The 25,830-nt window shown below is 47.5% G+C and overlaps 1 protein-coding gene across 2 annotated transcripts in view; it reads left to right on the top strand.

Moving 5' to 3' along the window:
• Window positions 1-25,830, top strand: part of LOC147717191 (ATP-dependent RNA helicase DHX58-like) — a 144,066-nt gene that overhangs the window by 108,679 nt on the left and 9,557 nt on the right. For both annotated transcript variants that reach the window (XM_086924142.1, XM_086924141.1), the window contains one exon: window positions 20,122-20,312. In XM_086924142.1, the coding sequence (XP_086780268.1) occupies window positions 20,122-20,312 (191 nt within the window). The remainder of the gene's footprint in view (window positions 1-20,121; window positions 20,313-25,830) is intronic.

Consider the following 25,830-nt stretch of genomic DNA (forward strand, 5'->3'; position numbering starts at 1 on the left):
CTGTGAGTCACCACTAGCCTTTAGAATCCATTACAGACAGTGGTTAGAGAGTCTGCTGTCCAGTGTAGGCTGGTACCAGTAAACCATCTGGTTGGTGGGGACAGCGCTTGAGTGTGGTGCATTGTCAACCAACATGGCGCATTAACCCCTTAAGTGCTGCTGACGGCCAATGGTCGTCAGCAGCGCTACCTCCCCAGTGCTGCGCACGACCATTGAACGTCCATTCAGCACTAGTTCTAATGGACAGCGCAGCACAGGGGAGAAATGTTTACACGCAGCTAAGGTGTTAAATGTAGTCAGTCAGCTAATAAGTAACCAGTCCGTTGGTTTCAATGCTGCAGTGATGTGATCAAGATGAATAAAGTACAATAAAAGCTGACAGATGTAATTTGCATGAGTTGGAGCCTGTCTGTGGTTGCTTCAGGAAGTCTGCTTTGCACTCTTAACTATAGCGTGCATTCAATGATTAACACCGATTCCAAACTCCTTTCAAAGATGCTGGCTAATTGGTTGTGGCACGTAACGGTCTTGTTGGTGCATGAGTATCAGTGTGGTTTTATACCAGAATGCAGCACAATGTTGAATATTCAGAGACTAGCACATGCACTGTTAGAGGGTGTTTTTTACCCACTGGCAGGAACACTAAATGTGTTACCTGAAATAACAAGATACACCTCTGAAAAGCAGGAATCGAGTCAGGAGAGGCACTTAATTTAAACGAGCAAAAAAAAGTGTCAAAGACATATCATTAATCAAAAACAAAACCATGCAATCTAACAACTATTAAATCATGGCAATTCAAAGAGAGAGTGAGAGATAGAGAAATTGAATATCAAAGTACATTGTTCTAGAAAGCACAAGCTGCTCCATAGAGGAAGCAGTTGTAGATAGAGACGTTCTACGCAAGCCCAATAGAAATCCATGGCTGGAGGTGCCATATTGCATGTCCAAATTATTAGAGGGTGCTGTTGCAGCCAGAGTTGCGCCCAAAATGTACCGTGCTATTTTCTAGAAAACAACAGAGAAGAGGTGACTTTAGTTTCAAAGCTTTTTTAGGTTTGGACATTTTCTCCCACCCCAAGTGTACCTCCCACTCTATCCCATCTTCAAAATTTGAGTCTACCCAAAGTGCCCCTAAGGATGCTGCTCTACACCTCAAGTAACCTTGGGCACTCCAGTTGTAAAGGATGCAAATTCTAGCAAATAAGTGTAGAACAGTTCTATTTTGGCATGGCAAGGTAGGGTGTGGGGTATAAACCCATTACAGTCTGCTGAGGATGATCTTACTGTCATAAACCCATTCTTCCTAGTGAAGGCTGCCCTAAGGTCTATATCAGGCACTCCTATCTTGAGCATCTTTGTTACCTTCCCCTCTATTCTGGCATCTTCAGTGATAACCATGTACATTGTTGTAGTATTTACGAAACCTTCAGAGATTTTGGCCTCAATAATCTGAACTTTGCCCCGTATTCTGCAGAATAACAGATGTAGGAGACATTTTACAGTGTGTGGTGGTACCTCTCTAGGGAAAATTAGTCTATCTGCACATACTGAATGGGAAATGCATGAGTACACATAACAGTATTCATTCGTCTTCTGCCTCCCTGCTATTTCCATCTGGCTGTACCACATATTATCCTGGAGATAGTCATGGACCCTATGCTGCCTGGCTAATGGGGCATCCCTAAGATGATGGGACAACTTAGAGGGACACATTGTAACAGTGGTGGTACCATAACAGGCAATGAGGTATTGGAATACATTGCGTTAATAAAGGTTCTACTACTACTGCTACAGGTGTCAGCAGGTGAAGGGGAAAAAAGGATGCACAGTAGTGTGGACATTTCAACCTTTTGAGCAATACAAGTCTTTTGAGCCAATGTAGGAAGCTGGCTCTCTATATACTATACCTAAATGGGGTATAGTGTGCACAGAGTCCAATGAACCCCCAAAGGTAGGCAGAGGTAAGTAGATAGCACCTTACTCTCTATTTGTGGTAGTTTGGGCGAGCAGTAATGCTTTAACAGAGGGTAGTGTTAAGCATTTTTTGAACACCCTCAGGCAGCAAATGATGTCACATGCTCAAAGACTGAACTCAGACCAATTTGTTTGTATCAAAAAATATTATTTAGTTATTTTATTTCTAGAACCAAGCCTGGTGCAGGTAAGTGAAATAAATGCTTTGCAAAATCTATGCAATGTTTTACAGTTAAATGCAGGTTCAAATGCCCTTGATTGAATGACAGGTAAGTCAATGTTTCGAAATTACTTTTCATTTACTTGACAGATTATTTTGGACTTTACTTTTCAGATTACTTTTCAAGTTACTTTTTCTACTGTGATATGCCTAATTTTACACAATTCCTGATTTCTGCCTTTCCGTCCTCCAGAACTATTTCTTAATTTTCCAACTTTCACCCTTATGTTTATTGCCAATTTTTTGCAGTCCTAAAGTTATAGGAACGTTAAATGTCCCGCTGACTTTCATTTTTGGTGACATTTTCTATTTCTACAACGCCGCACACCTGTGTCAGTTACACACTGGCCCTCACTCACGGGTGACCTGCTATCTGTTGGAACTGCGGTAAGAAACTAGCTAGTAGACAGCCCTCGCTTTTGTTTGAATGCCTGTTTACTTGCACTGCTGTTACCTCGTTCTGTCAGAACAGCAATATTAACTACATTTGTCCCACACAGAATGACCGCATTCCTTGCATGCCTATCTACTTTCCCTTCACCGATGTAAGAACTGGGGTCTCCAATCCCACAGGGGGTAGCTTGGTGCGAGCAGGTAGGCACCCTAAAGCTTAGGTGTAAAGTGACCATACAGCACACGGATCCACTGAGCCAGTAAGCGCACACAAGAACTGACACCACACCAGTGAGGTTGATTAAAAATCAATGAGCTTTTATCTAGAATCAAAATCACGGTTGGTAAATCATTCAAGGCAATTTCAATAGTCAAGGTAGCAAGAACTCAGTAGTGCATTTCATCAGGGGAGCAAAAAGAACATTTCAATCATCAATGCAGCATGTTTCAATAACCATTTTATTAAAGGAATAACGTTGCATTGCTCAGCAGTAAACATTTCAATGAGTAACTAAAGGCATTCAGGAAACACTGCATTAGGCTGGAGTATAAAACACTTAACAATGCAGGAGTAAAGCCTTTCATGGAAGATCAGGCAACATCTCCTTATGCAAGAGCAAGAACATCTCATTAGGCAAAGCCAACATTTCATTAAGATAGCAATTCAGGAGGTAACTGTGGGCATATCTTCAACAGGTCAGTAATCAGAATAAACATTTCCATAATTACACTAAGCAGGCATAACCATTTCATTTGCCAGGAGGGACCAGGTCATTATGCAGACTCAATGAGCAGGGATGAATGTTCCAATAATCATGAATAACCCTGCTGTTATACCCAATACTTGGCTTCCTGCGTAAAGTCCGGCTGTGGAAGTCAGTCCCTTTACCAGGGGGGCCTTGCACAAGGGTTGGGGGCCAACGGGGCCCAACGGGGCCCAACTACAGTTTCCCCAGGGGAGGGGCGAACTCGGGGCCTCCTCCGGTCTTCCGCCCTCCTCCCCGGGGGTTTACCTCTTTCTTCGGGCCTCCTCGGCCCCTTGCAGCGGTTCGATTGGCAGGGGGGAGGGCCCGGGCTTCTTTCAGGGCCCTCCGGTGAGTGGCGGGCCGGTCGGGGAAAGGCCCTTGCTGAGGCACTCCCGCAGCCGCCAATGGCAGCGCGGCCTGCGGGGCGCGGCGGCAGGGCCCAATCACAGCGCGGCGGGGGCGGAGTCTCTTCCGACGCCCCGTCACGTGAGGCAGGCAGGGTGACTTCGGGCCTAGCGCGGCCCCCTCTGGAGCAGCGGCGGCCCTCTCCTGGCTCCGAGGGCCGCCGGGGGAATACCGATGCCCGCAGAGATCTCCACAAGCGGCGCTGGGGCCATGGCTGTGAGTGTAGCCCCGCAACCGCGCTTCTCCGCCTCGGCGCTTCTGGGGTGGGGAGGCGCCACGAGGCCGGTCAGCGCAGCTTCTCTCTCTGGGCAAAGCGCGATGCAGCAGGATGGCGCTGGGTGATGTTAGCGCCCCGGGGGCCACAACAGACCAGGGGCACAGCGCAATAGCAGGCAGGGGGTGCTGGAAGCTCACAGAGCCTCGAGGCACAGGAGACACGGGCACAGCGCTAGAATGTGCAACAACAGTTCTTGGGGCCACAGTGCTGGGAAGGGCGAGCGCTTGAAGGGCAGCTCAGTTCACTCCAGCTTTAGGCAGTTTACAGTTCAGGCAAGGCAGGACAACAAAGGGGGTGAGGCCGGACAGCGCAGGGGCCCAGGTTAAGACAAAGGGGGCAGAGATGGCACAGCCCAGTACCTGGTTGATCCCCAGTAGTCCTTGTTAGCTCAGGTAGGTAATTTCACTCGGCGCTAGATGGCTCCTGCGCCCTTGGTAGGTAGTTTCTTCAAAGGGGGGGGGGGGCAGTTGAGTTGGAGGCTGGTGGCAGGATAGTCTCAGCAGGTCACTGCAGGTGGTCCATGGGTTCCCCTCCCACCGGGCCAGATCAGTGGGCTAGATCAGGGTCCCTCACTCAGCTTGGTGGGCAGCGCCTAAGCCCTGTCACCCCAGTGGCATAAGTCCCCCTCTAGGCCCTACCGCCTAAGTCTCCTGCGTAGGTTCCCCCAGGTCAGTGATGCCCCAACTAACTGAAAAGTTTCCCTCCTTCCCTTAAGTATGCCCAGGTCAGGTGACCACTCTCTAAGGCGGCAAAAGCAGACCCCTCCCCTGTTCTGGAAGGTTTCAGGAGCCTCCCTACTCTAGCTATGGGAGAAAAAGGCGGGCTGGTGTTGCAACAATGTTTAATGGCCCCAGCCAGCTCCTGGCAACTAGGGTGCTATTAAAAAGACCACTCTGCAGTAGCAGGGGACTGTGGCAGCCATGTTGGAGGAAAAGAGCACCTGCACCTTAGCATCGATTAGCAATGGGAAGGTGCTCGGAGACCTAAGGCCGATGAAAAAGAGGGTGGAAAAAATAAGGCAAGGGCGGAAAAGACAGGGAAAGACCACCATAGGGCTGACGGGTCTAATATGCGTCCCCCCCAGCCGAAAGTGGGGAGAGCTAACAACCTCTAGGGAGTTCTCGTCACTAAGGCGGAAAAACCGGGAGAGACCGTCAGCATTGGCGTGGTCAACTCCGGGCCGATGTTCCACCCGAAAGTCTATCCCCTGTAGCCACCTTAGCAACTTGGGATTCTCGCCTCTCATTTGCATGAGCCACCGAAGGGGTCGGTGGTCTGTCTGAATAAGGAAGTGAGAGCCAAAAAGGTATGGCACAAATTCTTAAGGGCCCATACCACAGCGAAAGTTTCTCGCTCGATCGTACTCCACCGTTGTTCCCTGGGGAGGTGCCTTTGGAAGATAAAGGCCACAGGTTGGTCTTGGCCGTCATTGTTCAGTTGCGAAAGCACAGCGCCTATGCCGTGCTCAGAGGTGTCCTTCTGCACGATGAATTCCTTCGAGAAGTCAGGTGTTGCAAGCACCGGAGCGCTTTCCTCCTCCTCGCTCCCATCCTTCACCATGAGCAAGCTCAGATCGCTCATGGTGCGGCTTTAGGCGGTTGACGTGGAGCACCCGATGGGGCTGACGAGGGGAGGGGGGTCTTCAAATCAACGACATAGGTGGTCTGGCCTATTCGCTCCACAATTTCATATGGACTAGTCCACCGGTCCTGGAGGGCACTAAGCTCTCCAGGCTCCATGACCCACACCTTCTGTCCAGCGTCCAACTCCACCGTCCGAGCATTGCGGTCATACCACTCCTTCATGACGGCTTGGTTATCCTCCAGGTTGTCTGAGGCTTCCTTCCACAGCTTGGCCAACTGGCTGCGGAATGCCAGTATGTAGCTGATGACATCACGGAGAAGGTTCTTCGAAGTCTTCTCCCACCCCTCCTTCACAAGGCTGAGGGGCCCCCTAACGGGGTGGCCATAGAGCAGCTCAAAGGGGCTGAACCCGACTCCCTTCTGTGGCACCTCGTGGTACAAAAACAGCAGGCAAGGGTGGAGGACGTCCCACTTCCGCCTCAAGTCCTCTGGCAGGCTCTGGATCATCCCCTTCAGAGTCTTGTTAAAACGCTTCACGAGCCCCTTAGTCTGGGGGTGCTAAGGAGTGGAGAACCGGTAGGCCACTCGGCACTCCTTCTACATGGCCTGCATGTAGGCCAACATGAAGTTTGTGCCCCTATCTGACACCACGACCTTGGGGAATCCCACTCGGGTAAAAATCTCCATCAGGGCCCGCGCCACAACAGGTGCAGTAATGGTCCTCAGGAGGAATAGCCTCTGGGTATCGAGTGGCTTGGTCCACTAACACCAAAATGAACCGGTGTCCCGAAGAGGTCGGAGGGTCCAACGGCCCAACAATGTCAATTCCGACCCGCTCAAAAGGGGTCCCAACAACCGGGAGCAGTTCCAAAGGGACCTTCACCTTATTCACAGTCTTGCCACTCGCCTGGCAAGTCTTGCAGGTCTTGCAATAGGTGTCAGAGGCAACTCTCATCCTGGGCCAATAAAAATGCGGGACCAACCGCACACAGGTCTTGTCCTGACCCAGGTGTCCAGCTAATGGTATTTCATGCGCAATTCCAACAGGAAGACCCGGTAGCATTGGGGGACCACTAAGGCCCTCGAGGATCCATGCACCGGAACCTTAGGTTCACTGTAAAGGAGGCCATCCTCCCAGTACACATGATGACTGCCGGTCTCTTGGTTGGTCGCTTGGGCTTTAGTCTGCCGCCGCATGCCTTCAAGTGTGGGGCACTCTCTCTGCACCCGACAGAATTCCTCCCGGGTAGGCCCTCCTTCCACATGCCACTCGGCAAGGGTCGGCAAGTCCCCCACGGGAACAACATCCACCTCCGCGGACTCCGGGGATACCTCCGCAGGCTCCCCATCCATCTCACGGGGCGTGTCCTCCACAACATTCTCCTCTTCACGACCAGCATTGGGTTGGGCCGTAGTTGCAGGCTCCAACCTGGGTTGAGTTCCTTGCCGGGCAGCCATGGACCTCGTGACCACGCAAGTCCATCCTGGTAACTCCAGCATCTCAGTGTGGGCTCGGAACTCACTTCCTTCCAGGCGGTATGTTCCAGGTCGTTCCTGACCAGACACTCCACTGGCAAGGCAGGGCTTACAGTAACTCTCAACTGGCCTTCAACTCCTCCCCACTCAAAGGGAACGTGAGCCACAGGATAGTGACTCAGACTGCCGTCAGCCAACACAGCCGGATGGAATACGTCAAGGATCACTTGCTCGGGGGACACCAGCCGCCTCACTACTGTGGTCATTCTGGCAGCTGAGTCCCTAAGAGCCTCCACCTCCTGTCTGTTAACCTGCACCCTCTGCTGGTATTTAGCAGTGTTTGATGGTAAGGGTGTCACTGGGACCATCTCCCTATCCCCAAGTGAAACCAGGGTCAGGCCTGTCCACTCCCCTTCCCTATCTAGGGGCAACTCCGTCCCAAGCGCTACACTAGCCACCCCGGGACTCTTACCTCCTGTGGGGGCTGGGGGGTCTCTTGCGACACTGAAGATCCCCCTTGTAGTGTCCAACCTCCCCACATTCGTAGCACCGGACAGTTCTTGGCTGCTGACTCTTGTCAGGGTAAGTGGGCTTTGGGGAACTGGACTGAGGTGGGGTACCTACTCCTTTCCCAAACAGTCTATTTTGTGGGCCTCGTGAGAACTCCTTCTTTTTATCTCCCCCCCTCTCTCTTCTGGGGGAAACACTGTCCGCCTTTCGGGCCATCTCCCCCGGGGCTCTTGAGACAACAGGTTGCTAACCCAAGTATCCTCCTCCTCCGCAAGTTCACGGGGATCGATCAGCTTGCGGTCCACCAGATGTTGGCACAGCTCCAGAAAACACTTATCCAAGAGGTGCTCTCTCAAAAATAAGTTGTATAGGCCCTCATAATCATACTCCTCACTGCCACGCACCCAACCATCCAGAGCCTTACGGGCATAATCAAAACAATCCACCCAGTTTTGCGTGGGCAGCTTATGGCTGCCACGGAACCTCTTGCGATACCTTTCGGGGTTGAGGCCAAACTTCTTAAGTAGCGCCCCCTTCATGGGGTGATATCTGACTTGATCTAGGTACAGGAGGGTGTCCCTTACTGTGGGAGGTATGTATCGATACAGGCCACCTCCCCAGTAGCTCTTAGGCACCCCATGGGCTGTCAAGGCCACCTCATACGCCTCCAACCACTTGGCGATGTCATCCCCCATCCCCTCTCCCCTCTGGGTGGGCCCTTACCCGTGCCCTCAAGGCTTTACGGAGCTCCTCTCCTTTGGCTCTCCGCCCAACAGGCACCCCCATCCCCTGACAAAATTCCCTCAGCTGCACCACTGTATACTCTTCCTGGTTGGCCAGCTGGAACTTCATTTTGACAGGTGGGGACCCAGATAACTCGCAGGGAAAGATACTAGGACGTAGGTAACAGTATCAGGTCAAAACAGGACTCTGCACACTCGGTTTAGACAGTGGGGGGGTCAATTGATTAGGCTTGCATACACAATAGGTGTCTAATTGCGGCGCACACTGACTCACAGGAGGGTCTGTATAGCCACAGGTCCTTATCCCACTGCTCCTCATTTCATCAGTTGAGCTGCCATTTTTTACGCGTGTTCACTTCTTAATAGGGTATCACGCTATGCGAGATACCACCATATATCGGTATTAAGATATGGGATACGTCACATCCCCGCCTGCACAGAATGACTGCATTCTTGGCATGTTTGTTTACTTTCCTATCACGGTACCGCAAGTGAGGTATTTATAATTCGGTTCACTTAGTCCCATTTTCTCACACTATCCCTTGCACGCCTGTTCATTATCCCTTCACGTTACGGAAACTTATTTTATCAGTTGATCTGCCATTTCCCACCGTGCTTATTTACTAATAATATGGTATTACTCCATGCAAGATACCTAACATATGTACCACACAGAATGACTGCATTCTGTGCTCGTTCACTTCCTGATTACGGCATTGCATGTGAGCTATTCATTATTCATCATTCTGTTCACTTCAGTCGCATTTCCTCATGCCACAGCCTTTCACCGACGGTCTGCTTGCACAAGACTTAAATTACACTTCTGATTTTCCAATTACCTCACTGGGGTACTCAAGGCTTACTTTGCATTTCTGAGACTATCATGATGTTAGTACTCTTTACGTTCGCCATCTCCGTTTCATTGTTTTTGATGAACCATTGGGTTTAAACCGTATTTCTTCGGAAGGATCTACTGGAAATGTTATATTAATGTGGAACAAAAATTCACTTCCATGTTGATCTGTTCCTTATTCATTATACAGAAGTGGATTAAACTCCTTGTTGGTGACCGGCTGGGGGACGTTACCCAGCTGAGCAACGCTTCTCATTCATTGTACTGTCACGCTGATTGATCAGACAGTGATACCCTGGTCGCACGCAAAACACAGAGTCAATTGTCGAACTTCAAAACTACAGTATGGGTGTGCAAGTACCTCCCATTGATCTGCCTAGATATCACACTGGGACATTTCCTAGAGGAAAGGTAAGTAAATCAGTTTTCATACATTTGCAGTTGTTCAGCGTTTCATACAAACCAACTCCACACACACAACAATTTTCAAGGAAAAACAGTCAATGTATTCTTATGGATAAAAATTAAGTTAACGGTTTGAAGGGAAGTACACGTTTATGGGAGTTGGTATTCTGGGGTTAGAACCAGGGTTCCCCAGGGTTGAGGATGCACTCTCAAAACACCCTCAGCTGCACTGGGGCAGCTAGGTCCAGAGTGCTGAAGCCCAATATTATCCAATGGGGGATAGTGGGCCTCCGGTTGGTGGCTGCTCACGAGCAGGCCACAAGGTTGTGGGAGCAAAGCTCCTGGTGTTGGGCTCAGGGCAAAGGGGAATTCGAGTTAGCACCCAAAGTACACCTGCAGCGGCGCAGGGTGCTGTTTTGGCCTTGGGTGCCCTGTTGTTTTTCAATGGGGATTGACAGTTTTGTTTTTTGGCTGCAGTCTCAGTCCAGGAAGACTTCCGGCAAGAACCAACAGCTGGGCTGGTAAGTTAGAGGGCTCGGGACGTAGAGGCACCTCAGGTTTTTTTTCTCCAGGGTGCAGGGGGCTGGATACAGGGATGTCTTTTGAGTTGGGATTTCACCTTACTGGGCCACTCGCGGTTGGGGGGTCTCCATGCAGAGGTTGCAGGCGACGTTGGGATGGCCCGGAGGGGCAACCCATGGTGGACTCGGACTTCTGGAGCACTAGGGGACCTTGCAGGGACCGGTGGACCACCCAAATTCAGACCGTAGGCGTTTAGTTTCTTGTCCTGAGCAGGCTCAGATCAGAGTCTGCCTTGGGAGTTTCTTTTGAACAGAGCTGCTGTTCACAGGAGATCCGGTCTTTGTTGAAGGCAGTCAGTCCTTCCAGGGGTTCTGGGGGTTTCTGGCTGCAGAACAAGAGGACTTTTGGCTCAGGAACTCTGGAAAAAGCAGACAGGCCTGTAGGGCTGGGGCCAAGTCAGTTCTTCTCTGCAGTCTCTTCTGCTGGGCGTCTTCTTTCGTCCTTCTTCTTCATAGGTTGTGGGAATCTGTCTTCTTGGTTTAGGGCTGCCCCCCTATATACTGTATTTAGGGAGTGTTTTAGAGGTTTCAAGGTCAGGAGCCAATGGGCTTTTGACCATAGACTGACTCCACCCTTGATGTGCTTGCCTCACATGGGGAGTAGGCCCAATCCCTAATCCTGATTGGAAACTGTCTGCCATCTGCAAGATGGTTGGCACTGAAGAGTGGGCTTCACCTTGCTTCCCCATCTGAACAGTGGGGTTAGCAGAGGTGGGCACACCTTTGGGGCTGTACAAATTTTCTCCACCTTTCTTCCTGACGAAAAGGTGGGGAGACAGGGAGGGAGCCTGCTGCTGATAGCAGGAGAGGCTAGGGGATGTGTTCCAAAGGCGGCATGGCCACAGATGACTCTTCCTGGCCTGGGGGAGGTGTAGGCACCTCCACATAGGAAACACAATGTTTCTGGGATCACAGAGCGAAGGCTCCCACCCCAGGGTTCCAGAAACATGTCTTGTGGTGGCAGGCTGGTGTGTACCAGTCAGGAAACCTACCAGAGGCTGGTCCTTTTTCAGGGGGCATCTCTAAGAGTGCTTTTTTCATTAAATCCCACACTGGCAACAATGTGGGTTTAATGTGCTGAGAAGTTAATGGCATTTGCACTTACAATGTCTATGAATTGGTCTAGACACTGTACAGGGCTCCTGCACCTGTACCCTTACCACTGATATAGTGCACCCAGCCAGAGGAGTGGCTGACTTATGTCAGGGCAGTGGGTTGTAGGCATGGCACACAGGGATGTGTGCTATGTCAACTCTTCACTTTGTTCTGCACCATAAGACGCAGCCTGCAATGGCGGTGTGTGTGAGTAAAGGTACAGGACCTTTAAATGTGGTTGCACAATAAGTGCTGCAGCCCTTAAAGCCCATCCCTGGCCACAGTGCCCTTGATACCCATGGTACCTTTTACAAGGGACTGACTTGTGGCCAGAAAGGTACCAATTGGGGGTATAAGGTACAGTTTTGAGAAAGAACACAGGCCCTGGGAACCTGATTGGCAGAGACCCAGGGCACATCAAGTCAAAGTGCATCAGTAGTCAGGCAAAAAGAGTGTGGGTTACTGCAACAGAATTCCAGCTTCCTACATCCAAGCAATAAGAAAGAACAGTGAACCAATAAAACATTGTTAGTGCTACTCCAGCAATCAGATAAAGACATATAATAAAGAAACACATCTTGATATAAGGATTTTTTGCACTGCTTGTGTTACAGCTGTATCTGTAGACTACAAAACATTCACATTCTTCTTCTCGGATAGTAAATGAGAACAAGTTGCCCTCTTCCTGTTCGTTGTCCAGTGCTGAGGTGGCGCGGGGTCGATCCTGATGTTGCTCCAATGTATCCATGTTCTTCAGCTGTTGGCGAGGAGTCTGTGACTTTAAAAGGTCCTCCAAATGTTAGTGTTTTCCGCTGACAGACAGCCTTTCGAACAAAGATCTGTGTTCCGGGAGAATTGATGGGGCTCTTTTCCTTCCGCTTGGATATCTGAGTAGAAATAAACTGCGATGCATGTGTTAACTCATACAGACACTCAAACATTTCAGCTTTCACAATTTAAAAAAAAAGTTTCAGTATCAGTTTTAGGTCTAGTTCCTGGGACTGATACATTTATTGATCGTACCGTGACAAGCTAAACAGGCGTTAGGTGTTAGTCGGAACTTGGAGTATTTATAAATGAACACAGGGCAATCAGTAAGCAATAGAGCAATTCTTTTTTTCCAATTGTGGCATTTATCTTACTTATTTTATTTTTAAGCAGACCGTTTATCGCTTTCTTGGTGGTATGTGGATGTTACTTGTGTTTAAACCCTAACATGACCTCTAGGAGCATGACATTGGCTGTTGCTTTAGCATCATTGTGGCCACATGGTCCAGCTTTGATCCAAACATGTGGGGTAAAATGTTTCTGGTCTAATGGAACTTATTGTCTGGCCTGTGGCATGACAGGTTTTTCTGTTACTGTCTGCGCATAGATAAAATCTGAGGGTTCTAGTTGTGTTCCCCTCTTTTATGTGCACACCTGACCCACCCAGCGTACCAAATGTGTCATCTAGTCCTCACCAAACATTCTCTGTCTATGAACTGTGGCTAGGTGTGAAACAGTAGTTGTGTAATTGTGTGGGCACAATATTCAGAAATATAAAACACATATGCACCAGTGGAACTCCTAACCAGATATGAGGAGGTGAAAATATGATAATTGAGCATATGTATGCAAGCATCCTTCTAGACCTCTCCGCTGCCTTCAACACTGTCTCTCACCGCCAGAATCCTTACCGCCAGCATTCAGGGAACCACCCTCGACTGGCTGTTCACCTTCCTCACCGGCGGAACTCAAAGATTCAGATTCACGCCCTTCCTCTCCAAACTCACAGAGATCAACTGCCGAGTACCCCAAGGATCATCGCTCAGTCTCATGCTCTTCAACATATTCATGGCCCCCCATGCCGCCACCGTCAGACAGCATGGACTCAGCATAATATCCTATGCAGATGACACCCAGCTCATTCACTCCCTCGTGAAGGAACCCAGCACCACCAGACTCAGCTTCCAGGAAGGAATGAAAGACATCTCATCCTGGATGAAGAGCAGCTGTCTGAAGCTCAACTCTGATAAGACTGAAGTCCTCGTCCTCGGACCCACTCCCTCAGCATGGGAGAACACCTAGCTGCCCACCTCCCTCTGCAGCCCCTCTACCCCCACTGACCATGCACGGAACCTCAGCATCATACTCAACTCCTCCCTCACCTTCAGACCCTCAAGGGTGAGTAGCGCGCTTCACAATTCCCTGATTGAACATCTCAAAACAGGAAACCCAGTAGGGAGACGAAGGAAAGAACCCAAAAATAATATATGTCGAAACATAACTTGTATCCTAAAGCAAAAGAAGAACCATACACCGTACCATTATTGCTCCCTACAGCAAGGCACATATCGTAACCTCCTTCACAGTAACACATTTGGGAAATAAAACCTCAAAGTGGTAAAAATTGCTAAATATTTGCAGTCACCCCTAAAGTCTGCACCTGTAGTCCAAAAGGCATTTTTTAGATCTTCACCCATTGTAGCCTCAAAATATTACAATACTGAGCATTGCTACTAATGCATATTAATCTTCTACATTGAAATACACCTTACATTACCACTCATTATCCATCTTTTGTAGTCCATAGTGAATGCCCTACCTCAAAATGCACCCTAGCGCATCCTACTTACAATCCATTTCTCTAAAAAAAAAAATATATATATATATATATATATTATCTGCAAGCCTGATGACCCTAGAAAAGGAAAACATTAATATGCCTACACATAGTTACATACACATCCAAGTCAATATTCCCAGTACTAATCTATATATCCTTTTGTGTGTGTGTGTGTGTGTAATTCTGTAATAAGTGCGCACACTGCCACCCATTGTGATTAAACTTATAAGCAGCCTGCCTTACAGGTCACTGAGTGCGCGCACCCACACCTATGATGTCTGTGATTGAGTGTGCAGCCTGCCATCGCTGGCCTGTGTGTGCGCACTGATTCCCATATTAGTTAAGCTCATGTCCCGTGTGCTGTTGCAGACTTAAGCAGGCGCACGTGCAGCCCTGGGGTTGGGGAGTGTGCGTCCAACCTGCCATTGCAGGTCTGTGTGCTCACTGGAGCATGTGTGCCCAGGTAGTGAGGAATACCTGTATGTGCTTTTACTACCTATGCGGCTTGCTCTTCCCTTAGGTTAACATGGGGAAGTGGTTGACATTGCTTCAGGCTGCAATAGTGGATTGCAGTGGAGCAGCCTCATGATGTTTCTTATCAATAGATTAGCCATGCCAAACCCTTCCCAGTGGTGAAGGTGGTTTTGGCATAACTTGCTTAAAAATGTCATTTCTATGCTCCTTTGTGTGCCATGGTTCATGGCTCTTATGGACAACGGGGGTGGGGGGGAGCACATCTGTGCATTCCCCAGTGACTACTCCACTGCCTTCCTGTGGCCAAGAGGATAGAGTTCAAGGCTCTGACTGTTACCTTCAGAGCCTTAAGGGGCACAGGGCCACGTTATCTCAAGCGGAGGCTCAGCTTATACCAAAAGAACGTACCCTGAGATAACGTTGCCACCATCATGTCATCCCCATCTGAGGCAGTCAAGGAGATTGAATTGGAGGCCAGGGGTTTCGGGGCAATTTCAGGTTACGCGTTCAACAGGGCTGAAACTCAGATAGTTAAGAACACTTCGACACCTTGCAATGACGATAGACTGGTTCCTTCGGCTGTCTATTTAGGGATAAGGATCACATCAGATGTAAATAGCCTGGTAGAACAGAATATGGAGCCACTGATAAAGAAAGTTAAAGGGGACCTTGAAAGGTTACACAATTTACATCTAACACTAGTGGGCCGCACAAACGTTATAAAAATGCTCATACTGCATAAATTCTTCGACTTGTTTAGGGCAATACCGCTGCTATTTGAGCCCAAATGGTTTTGCAGAATAGAACACATACTGAATAGGTTTATTTGGGCCCATGGCAAAACAAGGAGAGCTTATCGCTATATCACTCTGCCTAGGGAGAGAGGGGGCCCCAGATTTCAGAATGTACTACTGGGCGGCGGCACTCCAATATATGCAGGGGTTAATAGGAGGAGCAGGGATAGGAGTAGGGGTCTCGGGAGGCAGGCCCAGGTATACCAATGTATATGCTATTCTATTGGGGAGTGAAGCAGGGAATTGCTTTTTAAATTGCATTGACTTTAGCTACTATAAACATACAAAGTTAAATTAAGACACTACAAGCAGCGTATTAAACCTGGGCAGCTTTCTCCAAAAAGTTTGGCATTGGGAGGTTCAATAGATACACTCGTATGTTAGCAAATGTCTCCCTGCCAGTGAAAATATTTAGGGACTCATTGATGTCGGACTGGGGTATGTGTGGTATCCAGAAAGTAGGAGATCTCTTGGGCCTTAACGGAGTGCTTCAGTTCTCGGAAATACAGTCTAAGTGTGGCATAGATAGCAGGACTTTCTTTAAATACTTACAGGTCAGGAGTTTTATTTCTAGTAAAAATGGTGGACCTTTAGGGTTTGGCCACAACTGTATTTTAGATACTATTGAGGGTAGGGGGGACTGCACGATACACCAGTTTTATTCAGAACTGACGGCAGCTAAATCAGACAACCTTGAGAAATATGCTGCAAAATGGGCAGAGAAATTAGACATCACTCCGGAGGGGTTTCAGTTTTCCTTGGGCTTGAGACGAACCATACTGTGCTCAGCCTCCCTACAAGCACAACACTACAAGACGATATATTGTTTGTATTATACACCTGCAAGGATAGCACAGTGGGGGGGGCACCTCAGGCATTACCTGCCCAGGTTGTGACTCCAGTGAGGCGGACATAATTCATATCTTTGCTACATGCCCACACCTCTATACACTTCTTAGGGCGATTGAAAAATGTATGGACACCTCACTGGGGATCAAGATTACCCTTTTAGCGGATCTAATCATATTGGGGGTTAATGTAGAAGCAGGGGGCCCGCATGCAGAATTTCTCTTCATGGCTATGGTGGTGCTGCTCATATGTATAGCCTAGTATTGGTTAGATAAGGCACCCCCTACCCTTCACATTTACCTAGCCAGGTTGTTGGCCGCTTATAATTTAGAAAATGCAATCTATGCTAGGAAAGGCCGGAGGGGCAGAATATTAGAAGGGAAAATTTGGAACCCCATCGAGCAATGGAAAAAGAGCTTGTACAGCATACCCGTGTCGGGATGCCTGCTTCTCTTTATCCGGGGGATTTGATGTGCAGGTTATTCCGCTGGTGTTAAACCGATCTTATATTTGTTATTTTTTCCCTTTTTTATATATAACTTGCATTGGGTCTCCTTTGTTTTTCTGCGTTTCTGTTTTTCTTCTTTCTGTCTTTTGCTTTACTTGATATGAAATCACAATGCTGTGTCTAAATTGTGCGTAATTTATGTAAAAAGAAGGTTATAACTCGAATGTAAAGTATTCTGCTGTGTGGTGCGCTGTAATACCAGGTGTAATAATTATTTTCAAAAATTCTTTTAAAATACAATTTAAAAAAAAAAAAGAACTTCGTTATTGGGTAAGTACTATTTCAAATAGCAGTTTTGAAGAAAACAGATAAATACGCTTGTATTATCTCTAATGCTGTATTCTTCTCCTATGGGGAAAAACACATACTGCATATGGGTATTTCACAATGACTAACATGACCAATCTTCTGGAGTTAAGGTAAGTTTGGGGCAAGGTTTAAGGCAGCACCTACATGTCATCTCAGTAGGCTCTGGGTCTTGTGGTTGCAGAGGTAATTTTCGGTGTCAGGCGCCCTGTTAGTTCCAATTGGAAGTGTTCCTGAGAAAAAGAGGCTACAAGCAGGGACTGTGGGCCAGTCCAGTTGAACCCACAGGGGGGCTTAGTCTTTGACATGCTCGAGCACGTGGGGATACAGTGGGTCCACTTTTCCTTGGGCTGTAGAGTTCGGGTGCAGTAATGCTTTTAGGCGTTGGGTCTGTGTTGTGGAGGACAATCTCAGTTGAAGGGGCCTGCACAGAGATGTCCAGTATTTGTAAAGCGTGAACAATTACCCGAAGGTGTCAAGGCACTGGGGGCCGTCGGGAAGATTAAGCGACCTATTGCCCAGAGTCACATGGTGCTGGGCAGGCCCCTGCCGCCGGAGCCAGGGATAGAACCGTGATCCCCAGGGTCCAGCATCAGTCGCCCTTGCCGCTGCGCCACGCCTCTCAGAGAGGCTGCAGGCAGTAACTGGAAGTCCAGTCTGGGCAAACCCACGATGGGGTTCGACTCTGGAGGGTCTCAAGACCTCGTTGGGCCACTTTGATTCAGGCTTGGGGGGTACGGCTGCAGTGGCGCTTTCCTGTGTCGGGTTTATGGCAGTCTGGAGTTCTCACGGTTCTTCTTGGGTGCCTGCGGGGAAGTAGCTCCGCTACTCCATGGGAGATGCTGGTTGCTCCTTGATGTGCTGGCAGTCCTCTGAGGCTTTTGCAGGTAGAGAAGCTTCAGGACGAGTAGTCTTTGGTGCGGGCGTTCGGTGCAGCATGCTGGCAGGCAAGGCTGGTGCCAAATCAGTTGCTGCTCCTCAGTTCTTGCACTTCGCGGCTCTTTGGTGTCCTTCTTCTTCTTAGGTTGACAGAATCTGCCTTCCTGGTGCCAGGGGCTCCCCTAAATGGGGAGTGAAGTGTGGTAGCCAATGGGCTACTTACCCTTGGGTCACTACACCGTCTGTACGATCACTTCCTGTGAGAAGTGGGCATAGCCCCATCCCAGACCTCCTAATTCTGCCATCACAAAGACGATGGAGTTATCGTAAGTAGGGCACAATTAAGATTACTGATTTACAGTTTTGCTCACCTCTACTTCTTTCAGCTTCATTTTGAGTGCTGCAGGGAATCTGAATTTGAACGCAGATGTTGTTTGTGCCTGGTTTTAGATTCCAAGTAAGCCAAAATTACAGCACTTCTGTGGTTCCTCTAATACAAATTTCTTCACTTCTAAAAGTGAGGAATTTGAAATGGAGAAGAATGTGTGGATTTTATCTGGTGTAAAACTGCATCCTCATGGTAAATCCCTCATTCCAACATAAAAATCTTCACATTGGATTGAAAAATCATCCCTGAGAAACACTATGAGATGCATGTCAGATATTTAATGAGGCATTTTTGTACTAGTCCTGGGCAAACTTTTAAGCCAGTGAAATTTGCTAAATTCTCAAATGTTCACCTTGTGCTAAAATCACAGCATTTTGTGAAAGTGTACATTACATAATTTTCGGTGACTTTTTTACCCACTTGTGCACCTTGAATAAATAGAATCTCATGAGGTACCAGAAAGAGATAGGTATGCACTGAAAATGTCTCTCAGAGAGACATTTTCTGCTCACACCAGTCTCTTTTAAGTATCTTGCCAGTTGTGGTTTTATGGGAGGGGCACACTCAGGGAAAGAATTGATGTGAGATAAGAACAAACCAAAGTCTGCAAAACCATAATTTTGTAAAATGTTAATGAATTTTGTGAAAGTGCACGTGAGTTTTATCCTGCTAGACCAAGGATGAAGCCCTAAATGTTTGGGTGGATTCAGGGTGAGGTGTTGCTTCTAGTAAAATATGTCAGACTAATTACACTGAAGACAGAAGTCGTCCCTGGCAGTGCAAACGTCTCACATGGCATCTCGTGTGAACTCTCCTACAAGGGTGAATGGGAAGCTGCCCTTTCATTTCGTTTCCCCTACAGAGACTGTCCACAGGTAACCCTGTTTTGGGCAAGCTGCATTGGAGGTTGCTTATGAAGAAGAATGTTGTCATGTGGTCAGACTTAGGCCCGGGCAGTAACAACACCGTTTACATTCTCACGTTTAAACTTGACATCTGTTCTTGAATGTTGACACTTGACAAACTTTTTGCTTGCAGGCTTGTACGGATAATGTTCCATTGAAAACTTTGCTTACATTTGCACCTCTTCGTAGGTACATTATCAGAGCCTTGAACATGAAGTTGTTTATTATTGTTCGCTCTGCGACAGCTTTGTCAGGGTTGGATCAATAATGGCAGCCTGACTTTGGCATGGCAACATAGACGAAGTTTAATATATAGATGGCATCACTCCTTTGCTTAGTTAGAGGAGTTTCGCTTGCACTGTGAGGTCACCCCATGCCAGAATTCTAACCAAGCTAATTTCTGTTTACCTCTTGTGAGGGATGAAGCTCAGCTCTCCACCAAGACGGGCTCATTGATGATACTTGCCACAGGTATCAGGGTAGCTAGATCACCCTACAGGGATTCTGGCAGATCCACGCACCCTAGGCACACTAGGATAGGTAGTGCTAGGTAGGAGCACAACATATAACTAATTATATGCAAGCATATATGATCTGCTACAGCACAATGATTGAATTGTTTTTCTTCTTCACCAGTCTCGTAATGCTGATCATATTATTCCGTTTCCTTCTATTGATTTTTTCAGCACACATATTTTACTCAAGAATCATAATGCTTTGACAAATCTTGAAACACCAATTTGTTTATTTCTTGTGCATCTCTTTGGGTATGCATGAGTAACCAAACAAAAAGGTTCTAGATCTGTTACCACAATTTCCTTGGGGAGTCAGGGTTGTAATTTTCTGAGGTTGCATATTTCACCTCTTACCTTAATTGGAAAGGGGTAAAGATGGTGCACTGTGAGCTAGCAGGACTAAGGCCAACATATGCTGATGGTGTGCATAGGATCAGTCTTGCACAGTTTTGACATTTATGTGGTCCAACAAAGGCACTGTTTTACTGAGGAAGTATAAGCCTTACACCAATGTCTCCTAAGACATGCTCAGCTATCCAGGCTCCTTTCTTTGCACCTTTGTGCATGTATCCTGCTGTGTCATTCATGCTCAATATCTTTAATTTCCTGCATTATCACATTCTCCATTTAGATCCGGAAACTGCAAACGGAATCAATAATTTCCAGGAAAGTGAAAGAACATAAATTGGATGGAAAGAAAAGGACATTCCGACCACAGGATGTTCGCCTTTATTGTAGGAACTGCAACGAAGCAGTTGCCCATGGCAACGACCTGCGCACAATTGAGAACTCACATCATGTTAACATCAACCTTGACTTTAAGTAAGTGTTAAGTTATTTTATTTTTTAAATATAGTTTTTAGTTTAGTAAAGAGCTCTACTCAACATTACCCATATGGTTTCTATGTCCTAGGAATAATAAAGGACAATAACCAGGTTCCTAAAACCAAAGATTATGCCTCTAATTAGCAGAAATAAAGATTATGATTACTTCTCAAGATCAAGGGGACAACATTCCATAAAGAGAGAGCCATTGTAGAAAAAGTATGCCTTTCCGAAAGTGAAATGCTTAACAAAATATAGGAGGATCTTAGAATTCTTACTGGTACATACCATCCTAGACATTAATGGAGGTAGAGTGGGGATTCTGTCATCTTTTTCAGCTACCTTATTACAAGAAGCAAGTAAATCTTTTCCAGAAAGGGAGTGGCTTGACTAAATCTGGGAAAACAATAAGGCATGTTCTTGCACAGCCACTTCAGTTGTAACAAATGAGCTCTAACATCTCTTTGGAACTTTGTGTTCGAGGCATATGAGCTGCAGATTACACACTGTGCATAGATCGCCACCTAGTGTTGGGCCCGGATGTTTGCAGTCGTTTTTATCCCGAAAAGTCTTTGGAAGTCACAAGATAGGTGACTCCTCCTTTGGGTTACACTGCGCATGGGCATCGGCTCCATCCTTAAATTGTTTTTTTCCGCCATTGGGCTCGAATGTGTTTCCTGTGCTCCCGGTTGGACCCGATTCTCCTTCGGTGCGCAATTTTCACCATATTTCGAAGGTATTGTTTCGAACACGTTTCCAATCGACACTACTCTTCAACTTCGAAGTCTTCGATTCCGGTCGTCGACGAAGGCCTTCGGGCCTACCTAGGCCTTATCTTCTGGCTCATGGAAAGGACGCCATTCAAGAAGTGTCCTCGATGTGGGTCGAAGTTTCCCCACACCGATCTCCGTGAGGTGTGCAACCTTTGCCTCTCACCGGAGCACGAGGCCAGAGACTGCTGCGCTTGTGCCTCCTTCCGCTCAAAGAAGACGATTCGGGACCGACGAGCTCGAAGAACAATGGCTCGCTCGTCAGCTTCGATCCCAGACAACATCTTCCAAGAGGGCGTCGAAGTGCCAGAACAGGAGCAAGAACATTGCGTCAACAGCAACTCCGAGGCTGACGACTCGGACGTCGAGGACATCACTCCGGCACAGCGGGTCATAAGTACACACGTCGACCCCGACCCTTCCGCGGAAAGATGCTACCGGTTTGGTGCAGAAAAAGCCTACAGAACCAAAGCCCTCGGCCCGAAGGATCTACCTCCCACAGAGGAACTATTTCATCTAGATCCTACACAAAAGACTCTCGACCATCAGACACGCCTGCACTGGCTCCTCATCCTAAGAAGAAGAACATTGCAACCTCTCCTCTAAGGATACTTTCTCCTCCTCCTCCCCCACCCCTCCACCACCTCCTCCCCTACCACATTACTCCCCTACACCATCTCCTACTCCATTAGAAGATGATGATGATGATGGGGATGACATCTCTGATGACACAGGGGGTGGTGCAGCTAATGAGCCACTAGATAATCCTAGTCCTCCTGGCTGACCTGACCCGTGAGATGATTATAGCAACCCAGATGTCCCTAACATCCTACAAGATGACATATACCCCTCCAGGCCTTCCTCACCAGAGGACACTATGGGATTTAACCAACTTGTCCATAGGGCTTCCCAATACCATGGGGTTGACCTACATACTGAACAGGAGAGGAAGATTTCCTTATGGATACCTTTGACACCACACAAAGGTCCACCTCAATTTTATCCATGCCTAAAGGGGTCATTAAGAATGCATCAGAAATCTTCAAAGATCCAGTTAGGGCTTGAATCATCAACCCCCGAATTGAAAAAAAGTATAAAGCTGCCCCCTCAGATCCATCCTACGGCCTGCACCACTAGACACTCTTGAGGTCTCCAACACACGCAAAAGAGACAATTCACAAACATCAGGTGGGGCTACCCCACCAGATAAAGAGTCTAAGCTCCTTAACGCCTCAAGCAAAAGAACAGTGTCACAGGCAGCAAACATATGGTCTATTGCCAATACTCAGACACTACTAGCAAGATACAACAGGGCACATTATTAGGAGTTAGAATCCATAATGCAGCACCTTCCAGACAAGTACAAAAATAGGGCCAATAAACTTATACAAGAGGGCAAAAACCATCGCCAATACCTCTATTCGTTGTGCCCTAGATGCAGCAAATACTGCTTCAAGGCTGATTAATACCAGTGTCCTTTTGCGTAGGCATGTCTGGCTACGCATTTTAGGTTTCAAACCTGAAGTACAAAGTGCCATCCTCAATACACCCTTTGATGAGCAACACTTATTTGGGCCCAATGTGGACGTATCCCTTGAAAAAATGAAAAAGGATACAGACACAGCTAAATCTATGGGAGCCTTGCATTCGTAAGCCCCCAGACGCTCCTTTTGTCGCTCATCCTACAGAAGCACCGCCAGAGGCTACTCCTCAGATAGTCCCTCTACTTCTTACAAAGCCCCTACCCAATCCACCTACAGTAGGGGCTACCAAAGAGGGGGTTACAGGGGTAACAACAACAAAGGCAGAGGCAAAACTAACAACTCCCGCTCTGCCTCCACCCCTGCCCAATGACTTCCCTCCACTTCCCCCACCACATTCCACTCCAGTTGGGGGAAGACTACAACAATTCCTTCCGGTCTGGACCAACATCACATCAGATAGGTGGGAGCGACAAATAATTCAATCAGGTTACTGTCTCGAACTAACATCTACCCCCCAAACATACCACCCAAACAGCGCCCATTGTCACAAAAACATTTGCTTCTGCTGAGGCAGGAGGTAATATCCCTCCTACAAAAAGAGCGCAATCGAACTAGTTCCACCACATCAACAAAACAAGGGAGTTTACTCCCTCTACTTTCTTATCCCAAAAAAGGACAGCTCTCTAAGGCCTATTCTAGACCCTAGACCACTAAACCCGTACATACAATCAGACCACTTCCATATGGTCACAGTCCAGCAGGTCCTTCCTCTCCTTTTACAAAACGACTTCCTTGCCACTATTGATCTCAAAGACGCCTATTTCCACATTCCCATTCACACAGCTCACAGAAAATATCTCAGATTTGTACTAGATGATCAGCACTATCAATTCAAGGTACTCCCATTCGGGGTCACAACAGCACCAACAGTGTTTACCAAGAGCCTAGCAGTAGTAGCAGCACACTTAAGAAGACAGCACATTCACGTCTTCCCATATCTCGATGACTGGCTCATAAAAGCCAGCTCACACAGTCACTGTGTACAACACACTCACACCACCATCCAATTACTCCACAACTTGGGGTTCACAGTAAACCACACCAAGTCTCATCTGCAACCGTCCCACATACAACAATGTCTCGGTGCAAAATAAACACCTCAACAGCACTAGCTTATCCCTCTTTTGCCAGGATAAATATGCAAGCTCTTCTAACAAAATTCCAACAGCAACACTCACTTCCAGCTCGAGTGTTCATGCAACTCATAGGAATGACGACCTCCTGCATATTCATAGTGCCTCAGGCAAGACTACAGATGCGTCCTCTTCAAGAGTGCTTAGCACGACGATGGAACCAAGGTCAATTAACAGACCTAGTGTTGGTAGACGGTCGGACTCACCGCTCTCTGCAATGGTGGAACACCAAAAACCTTTCCAAGGGCCGACTGTTCCTAGAGCTAGTTCCTCAAACAGTCATGACAGCGGACGCATCACTCTCCGACTGGGGAGCTCACCTACTGGAGCACACCATGCAGGGCAGGTGGACACCGCAACAAAAGTTACTCCACATTAACCACCTGGAGTTACTAGCCATATTTCTAGCCCTAAAAGCATTCCAAAAGCAGATATTTGGCAAAGCTGTCTTAGTCTGCACAGACAACATGACAGCTATGTACTACATAAACAAACAAGGAGGGGCACACACTCTGCAACTCTTTCAGTTAGCGCAGCAGATATGGAGATGGGCTATACCTCTAAACCTCTTCCTCTTAGCCCAGCATGTTCCAGGGGTACAAAACACCATAGCAGATCTGTGAAACCGCCAGACACAACAGATCCACGAGTGGGAACTTCATCCGCAAGTTCTTCAACCATTATTTCAAATGTGGGGACAACCTCAGATAGACCTCTTCGCCACCCACCAAAATGCCAAATGTCCAAGCATCGCCGGCAGATATCCACACCCGCTGTCCAAAGGTAATGCGATATGTATGAACTGGTCCAACAAATTTGCATACGCTTTTCCACCTCTCCCACTGCTTCCACTAGTGGTACGCAAACTACAGCAACATTCCCTGACTCTCATTCTAGTTGCTTCAACTTGGGCCAGACAACCGTGGTACACCACACTGTTGCAACTTTCTGTGGTACCGCACCAAAAGCTATGCCTGTCTCCACGCTTCCTAACCCAGAACCATGGGGAGATCAGACACCCGGACCCAGCTCAGCTCATCCTAGCGATCTGGCTCCTGCGGTCCTAGAGTTTGGTTACCTTAACCTTCCCCTTGACTTTACGAACGTTATTAAAGAAGCTAGACGTTTAGGGCATGTTATGCAGCCGAGTGGAAACGTTTTGTAATATACTGTCATAACAACGACATCAATCCTCTAGATGTGTCTATTCAACACATCATAGGATACTTACTACACCTCCAAAGATGTAACTTAGATTCCACGTCTATCAGACTGCATCTTGCTGCCATTGCAGCATACCTACAAAATAGACATCTATCACTTTTTAGAGTACCTGCCATAAAGGCTTTTATGGAGGGCCTCAAAAGAATAATTCCTCCCAGAGCGCCACCTTCACCTGTGTGGAATTTAAACATTGTTCTCACACGGTTAATGGGACCTCCCTTTGAACCTTTACATAAATGTGAACTGCAATTCTTAACTTCGAAATTTGCTTTCCTATTAGCTATTACTTCTCTCAGAAGAGTTAGTGAGCTACAAGCATTGACGCTTCAAGAACCTTTTCTGCAAATGCATCATAATAAGGTTGTTTTCCGAACCAATCCTAAATTCCCTCCAAAAGTCATTCGCCCTTCCATCTCAATCAATTTGTAGAGCTGCCCGTATTCTTCTCGCAGCCACAAACAGTCGCAGAAGAGCTCTTCATACCTTAGATGTCAAAAGAGCATTGCTTTACTACATTGAAAGAACATAACCTTTTCATAAAACTAAACAACTTTTTATGTCTTTTTCACCACCACACAAAGGCAACCCCATATGAAAATCTGGGATAGCTAGGTGGATTGTCAAATGCATACAGATTTGCTACCACAAAGCTAAACGTACGTTATCTGTCCCTCCTAAAGCCCATTCTACAAGAAAGATAGGGGCTTCAAAGGCATTTTTAGGGAACATTCCCTTAGATGACATCTGCAAAGCAGCTACTTAATCTACACATTCACAAAACACTATTGTGTAGATGTGCAAACTAAACAACAAGCTACTGTGGGCCAGGCTGTACTCAAAACAC

This window comes from Lissotriton vulgaris, chromosome 5 (assembly GCF_964263255.1).
Source record: "Lissotriton vulgaris chromosome 5, aLisVul1.2, whole genome shotgun sequence".
NCBI classification, from domain to species: Eukaryota; Metazoa; Chordata; class Amphibia; order Caudata; family Salamandridae; genus Lissotriton; species Lissotriton vulgaris.